Source organism: Stylophora pistillata, chromosome 9, assembly GCF_964205215.1.
Source record: "Stylophora pistillata chromosome 9, jaStyPist1.2, whole genome shotgun sequence".
Lineage (NCBI taxonomy): Eukaryota > Metazoa > Cnidaria > Anthozoa > Scleractinia > Pocilloporidae > Stylophora > Stylophora pistillata.
The window spans coordinates 493,529-500,558 of record NC_142527.1 but is presented as its reverse complement, the minus strand read 5'-3'; the positions used below and the strand labels follow the sequence as shown (position 1 = coordinate 500,558).

Genomic DNA, 7,030 nt, shown 5'->3' with positions numbered 1-7,030 from the left:
TTAGCCTTGTAAATTAAGGAGGAAGCGAGGCAGTTGTTCTGTAAGGGACAGGCTCGTTTTACTCTGCAGTTGCACTTGCGGTCATGGCTGGTCGAGGTGGGGTTCAGGATTTTCTGATTGTGCCTCCTTATAATAGAATCCATGTTGTCCATACAACTGTAGCTGACTTTGGTGGTGTTTTTTTGTTAAAGATTTTGTGGTATTTGTGAGAGGTGGGGAAGTGCTTCTGAACAAGTGTAAGGAAAGTTTTACCGACGCTAGTTTGGACGTTTTTGCTGATGGGGGGGTTGAACCAGATTATCTGTCTTCTTCTTTTTTTTTGAGCGGTCACGGGAACTAGGGGGTGAAGGTGTGGCTGGCTTGAAGTAGGAGAGATGTGTGTTATATCCGCTTGATTTCAGGGCGTCTTCGTATGTGGGCTTGGCTTTGTTGAATACATCTTCGTTGCAGGAGAGTTCACAGATACGCCGGTTAATAGACTGTGGAAGGTGCTTGATGATGGAAGGAGGATGGTTGGATTTAGCATGGACGTAGAGGGGATCGTTGTTGGGTTTTCTGTAAGGGCAGTATGTTCCTTTCGTTAGGTTTAGTGAGACGTCGAGGAAGTTGACTGTTTTTAAGTTGGTGTTTATGGAGATTGAAAGGCCGTATTGTTTGAAATGGGCTGTTGTTTTCCTACAGCGGTCCGGACCTGATGCGTTCTTTAGAAAGGGTAGGCCGTCGTCTCTGTGGAGGCCGATGTTGGTGTTACCTGTTTTTTTGCTGAGGGTGTCGAGGATGAAAAGGCCTACGAGTTCGCATATTTCGGCAAGTCCACTTCATTAAACAAACGATCAGAACTAATTTCCAAGTGCCGCCATGAAAACAAGTTCTACTTGCGAAACCAATAGAAACAGTCATTTTGTCTTCTTAATTGCTTCCTATTATTTTAACTATAATTTCTATTTATAAATTGACTTTATAGCACGGTATGTTTTCCATCGATAATAAACCATCTGACGATCGCAGCGCAAACTGCGTGAAACTCAGAGTAACGGTGAAACGATCTTCCTGTCATTAATTTATAACCGCTATTGAAACGCTCTGCAACCTGCATCGAGCACTTTTTCACAGCCACGACTTCTCCTAGTCTGTTTATTTAAAAATATATATATATATTTCTAGACAAATAAACCAAAGTGTCATTTTCATGTTCTGCATCTACCATATGACCTCATCTTTGCAGCGTTAACAATTCACAAATATCTATTGACTATTACTTCTCTCTTGGAAAGGACAAAATGAAAAGAAACTAGGTCATGTAAAAGAGTTAAATTTTTATTTAATGCACAGAAAAACTTATGATAAGAAAAAAATTGCTTCGAGCGATTCAACATTCTTTTCTTTTAAAAAATACTTATTTATGATACAATTCTTGCATCGCAAACTTAGCTGGTTTAGCATAAGCCACATGACTGTTTACAATTAGTTGACATGTAGGTGTAGTACTGCGAGTTTCGCCGACAGAATCCTCTTTGCCTCCATACTGGGCAGTTTCGATGAAGGTTGCGGCAGTTTGTGTCTGTGGAAACAGTTAACCGATCAATAATTTATTAATTAATCAATAAATAGATTGATCGGTCATTCATTGGATTAAATGGTATCATCGTTTAGTTCTCAAATTGGTGAACATGGAAAATGAATAAGTAACGAATGAGTGAACAATAGAGAAGGGTCGATACTATTTTCAGAATAAGACAGGCTCAAAATTACACATTGTGTCAGTTAAATTGCTGGTAATGGTCATTAAATAATTAAATGCATAGGTTGTGTAGCTTTTATATACGGACTGAACTCGTGAAAATTGTAAAATTGGATAGGGTAGGAAGAAAATTGACTTACTGGTTCCGCAGAAGCAACTTTTTTGGCAGTTTAGTCTCATATACGCCCGATATGTGTGCGTGCAGTAACCCCTGGATTTCCAAGCTGGACAATTGGAATTATTGTCTCTGTATCGACAACCTGTTGATGAAAGATGATCACTTGATTAAAATAAACATCTGTGACTGCAGGATACAGCAACTTAGCAGATACTAACAGAGTGATATTAGTGGGGAAGTCGCAAAAAAGGCTGATGGCTGATGGGGTAATAAGTTGGCGAAATGCACTGGTACCGACATATTGTAAGTTTCTAATCTCTCGATTGGAAAATAATGTGATTTTTCTTAAGTCAAAACGTAAGTTAGCTAATCTGTTTATTCCTTTTAAGTTTTCCCTTTGAAATAGAACTTTCACCGAGATTTAGTGAAACTTCGCCTTTTTGTGTTTTTTTTTTTTAAAATTTTATTTCATCAGATCTTTTCATTACTTTGTGGTATAGGGAACACATTAAGGCTGAAACCATAGCCAAGCGAAAGTAAGAAGTACCTGTGGGTGGTCTTGCAGTTACTGGTCGGTTTGTGGGTTGTCCGTTGCAGTACATCAAGTTTGCTTGTTGAACATCCTTGGCACTCAAACCTCGAGTATTTCCCAGCTTGGTGCTTCCATCTTTTCGTGTGATAGTTATGCGTCCATTGCCAAACGCAGTAGAGTGGTAGTGCATCACGCTGTCGTAATCATACGAGATTCCGCGCGAGTTGATGGAGCTCGTTGACATCTTCGAGAATTGGGAGCGGACTCCTGGTGAAAGGAATACTGGATTAAGGTTGAGGAAATGTGTATGTTTTCGTTCGTGGAACGGAACTATGTTGACGTTTTAGTAATTACAGGGCAACAGAAAAAATCATGTTTCAAATTGAATTATAAATTTAACTACCCAAATCTTTTGAGCCTTGACATATCGATGAAAAATGTTCCGTTTTCCGGCACTGTCCAGAGTTAGCAAATTTGATGGCCGCAAGGATGATAGCTTTTGATCAAGAGAATATCAACTGTCGATATTCTCTTGCTTTTGATTACATGGTTTATATCTCTTACCACTTGGAATGTTGTTCCAGTGAATGTTGATGTAACGATCCCTATCGGGACGGGATTGCTCGTGCCAGAACCCGAGAGCATGACCTGAAAAGTACACAGTAGGAAATATAATGATTTTTTTCAAAGGCTTTCTTGATGAGCTTCGTTTATCAAAACCAAAATAATCCTAAGAAGACAATCAGATTTCTCGATATAAAAGGTTCAATTCACGTCAGACTTTTGCGGTAAATGGATTAAACATCTTCAGCTTTTTTCTTATCCACTCACCAATTTCGTGAACGACCACGCCAATGTGATTACAGCCCCGTCCAATGGAAATCTTTTGTCCTCCTCCAACTCGCCCCACCATGGAGTAGCAGCTGTTAAATGAAAAATCACAAATATTAGAGGAAAAAAATATGTCAAACAGCGCTCCTGACGTTTTCTAAGTGACCTGGCCTTCAAAGTAATTGAGTCTTCCTTACCCTCCTCCAGAAAAGAAGCTGATGTAGTTACGATGAGTTGTTCTTCGAACGAACCTCAGGCAAGGAACTTTACTCATCCAATGCCTCATGGCTTGATCTATGACACCGCGGGCATGTGCTGCAACAAAACAAATCCACACCCTTATGTTTCAAAACCGATACTGTGAAGACGCGATAGCGAGTAAAAATTCACGAGAAACGCAAATTTTAAGGACATCCCAGAATCACACATGATTTTCACGCCACTATCTTTTCTGAATTTAACATATCCTTTTTGCTGTCTTTACTTTTTCGTTTTTCTAAAGGATAAAAAATATGAAAGCTGATTTCAACCAATGCTTGAAACGTAAGGGTGTAAAGAATGGAAAGCCGGTGGTGGGAGATGTAAGGTTACATGGAAAGTGATCAGCTCAATTTATATGCTAGTGTTCTGACCACCCCCCCTCCCCACTCCCCCGCTGGAAACATTGCCTACGCCCCAATGGGTTGATTACGCGAAGAATGAGAAAAATAAAAATTTGCTTACTTTGAGTACCCATTATTTTAAATTTATTTCTGAGCAGACACTCACCCACACTGCCTTCGATGTAGTAGGGAATCAAAGGACGACCGTTCGGATCCATCCACCGCCGAGAAAGACTTCTCATAGCACCGCGCCTCTGTCGCCCGCCTGAGTTCTGCTTTTTAATAACTTTCCGTTGCCAGCCTGTTAGCTCGATATCTCCCTCGTGTAAGAAAAGTCCGCTTCTGTCATTCACTTAAAAAGTTTTAAAAATTAATAAATTGAAATGAAAACCGCAGTTATAGTCGCACGAGTCAGCGAGCTCACCATTTAGTTGTGCGGTTCACATAAACGGTAAGCCCGCACATAATGATCTCAGTCACGCTGTAATAACTTGGTTTAGTGCACAAAGGATATTTTTTAAAGAAAAAACCACAATGCCGTAGTTTATAAGATTGGATACTGGTGAGGGTAAGGTAGACTTGCTCACAAGTCGCGCTTTTGAGCGCTTAGCGCGACAGTGAGCGCGTGGCGCGAGCGAGCCGAGCCGAGCGAGCGAAAGCGGGTCCTACCACACCAGAACAGAAAACCAAGCGAACGACTTTGAGAAAGTCTAAGGGTAAAGCAGATAAGTGGCAAGCTGAAAATGAGTAAATTATGAAAATCAGTGCTTACTTCGTAAGTTTCCAACGGCATTGTTGGCCTGTTCGATCGCTTGAAAGGCCGAGATTTCCTCTTTTGATGTCGTGGAATTTCCTTGCAGTTGACCTGGGGCTAAGAGCAAAAAATTTAGATGGTGAAGAGTTTTAGCTTTGTTGCAAGCGTTACATAGAAATAAGTGACTGTCTTGACCTCCCAAAACGCGGTAGTGCGGGTTATGACTTTGATTAAGGGGTACTCCGGCAAAAATCGATCGATTGGGACTCACGATTTGCCTTAAAAATGATCATACCTGGGGGTTGAGTTAGTCCATCTGGTGTTAAAATGCATTCGCTCATTTGCAGAAAAACTGCTAGTAGAACTAAACGCAGCATTGTTAATCCTGTTTCGCTTCTCCAAAACCGAAAACTGTTACGCTCTGTTGGATGCTCTTGCTGGGAGATAAAAATTCGACGTCGATGCGTTCATTTATATATCTTTCTTTCGAGAACATGATCTTTCATTGTGGGTGTCGTAAACTGACACCTCAGCTGCTGATATGAATTCAAGTTACATATTTGGCAATAATCACATTTGTCTTCGTCATCAGCAGAGGCGGGTGAGGTCAAATTGATGGCCAGTAGTGATTAGGGTTTTATGCTCTCATGAAAAGCGAGGCGTATAAAAAAAAGTTATTAACCACGAAAAAAAGGTTAGAACTGTCTCCGATTTAAGTGGACTTACAAAAGATCAATGGCATCCATCTCTAATAAGGTTGTGATTAAAACTTCCTCGTAGCCTGCAGTGTAGGCGCGGCGCCTTATTCAGGGCGACTGGTTAACGTTAAGAGGCTCCCGGGGAGGGGGGGGGGGAAGACGAAAAATATTATTATTATTACAAAATATTCATTGCCCCACCCTTATCTCTCTCCTTCTTTTCGACCCCTTTTGCACCCCCTTGGTGCAAATCTATTTCTCTCCCAGCCTTTCGCTGTTGTAAAAATAAAAGATTGCAGATACAATTTTCACCAAGATGATAATGAGCACTTTCCGGACAAAACTGCGCTTGCCCAGCAGACTGACTTCCTCTTTGAAACATGTTCGGACCAATATTGTTTGGAGGCTCCGTACGCGTGACGCCAGTTACCTTAGCCATTATGCACCCTCTCACCCAGATTTTGAAAGCAACAAAATGCTCAAAATTATTTCTCTTACTACGTCGTTGGCGAGGGTTGAGGTCTGTTTTGTTTTCTTAAAATCACGAATTTCAAGGAAGCAGGGATAATCGTTTATGTTTATGATTAAAAAAACGAACTGGAGATGAAACTGTCAAATTTTAATCGCATTTATTCTACAGCAAAGCTCATCAACGGTCATAAAGTTTATCAACGTTAGCTCTGCATTAAACACGATCCCAACAATATAACCTACGTGATGTCTTGTCACGAAACGAGCGAGGGAGTGGAGTAACAAGAGACATGATGACACGGCTGATGACGTCATGGTGCGGCAATCATTTTGATAGGTAACCGTCACCCCTTTATCTTCTGTTTATAAAGATCCTTTTCATGCTTGGCTTTGAGACTATGGGTTTGCAAATGGTCGTACGCAATATTTCCTGATCAGGCTATCACTATCGTTCACAGCACTTGTTCAGAGTTTAGTTATGCACTTCAGAGCATGTATTTCTCGATGCCTATACTTGGTTTACCGGCAAATTGGACTTTCAACTTGGAGTTAAGTCGACCACACAGGCTTCCGGGCGTCCGTCAGACAACAGAAAAGGAAACGTTTATTACACGTACCACGCATAGTAAACCCTGTGAGCTGTCGGATTCATTTCAGTAAAATCCTAAAGGGCGAACGAATGCTTTGATCGGACAATTGGACCTTACCGAGATTCCCATTTATATTGAATTTACTATTTGCTTAATTCTCCTTAAACCAATAGCTTGAAGAAGGGGGTGGGGGGTTGGAATCTGAAGTACAAACACTTTTTCTTTAAAAACGGTAGAATCGTTGTCTTGAGCATGCAAGCTGAAGCGGGTATTTACTTCTTTTCCTAGTAGTGCGTCAGGGAGAGACAATTATTCATGTTTATTACATGTTTTTTAATAGCCCTTTTTACAGTTCCCGGCGCCATATTGGATGTGTAACCGCGCAAACATGATAGCGAGGTTAGTGTTGAGTCGCGTTGCGAGTTCAAGTGAGAGTTTAGTGAAATGTGGTGGTACTCTGTCCTTTTCATCGAGATATTTCGACAATGAACGATACTTTTCCTACGCAGGATATTCCTCCTTCTTCTTCGAAAAGAAGAGGAAGACACTGTGCCGCTTTTTTGTTGTGCTAATAGCTATTATGACACAACAGGCAATCCAACAGGTCAGCATTTCTACTCGTTTCCGAATGACTTCCAGCAGTGAATCAGATGGTGCAATCTCCTGAAGCGTCAGCATGGAAAGGACGGATTC

General features: G+C 41.0%; 1 protein-coding gene across 1 annotated transcript; it reads right to left on the bottom strand.

Annotated features, from left to right (window-relative positions):
• Positions 1–1,296: 1,296 nt before the first annotated feature.
• Positions 1,297–5,092, bottom strand: LOC111333973 (nematocyst expressed protein 6). Its single transcript, XM_022939639.2, has 9 exons — positions 4,874–5,092; positions 4,597–4,695; positions 3,991–4,176; positions 3,420–3,537; positions 3,223–3,314; positions 2,956–3,039; positions 2,407–2,658; positions 1,882–2,001; positions 1,297–1,561 (listed from the first exon to the last, which is right to left on the bottom strand). The coding sequence occupies exons 1-9, from the start codon at positions 4,953–4,955 to the stop codon at positions 1,437–1,439; spliced, it is 1,158 nt and encodes a 385-aa protein (XP_022795374.2). The 5' UTR covers positions 4,956–5,092; the 3' UTR covers positions 1,297–1,436.
• Between the last annotated feature and the right edge of the window lie 1,938 nt (positions 5,093–7,030).

Excerpts from the sequence above, each read along its gene's own strand:
- LOC111333973 (XM_022939639.2), bottom strand. The coding sequence starts at position 4,955 with ATGCTGCGTTTAGTTCTACTAGCAGTTTTTCTGCAAATGAGCGAATGC. Across the intron at positions 4,696-4,873 it reads TGGACTAACTCAACCCCCAG|CCCCAGGTCAACTGCAAGGA; the intron begins GTATGATCATTT and ends TTTTGCTCTTAG. Across the intron at positions 3,538-3,990 it reads CTACATCGAAGGCAGTGTGG|CACATGCCCGCGGTGTCATA; the intron begins GTGAGTGTCTGC and ends GTTTTGTTGCAG.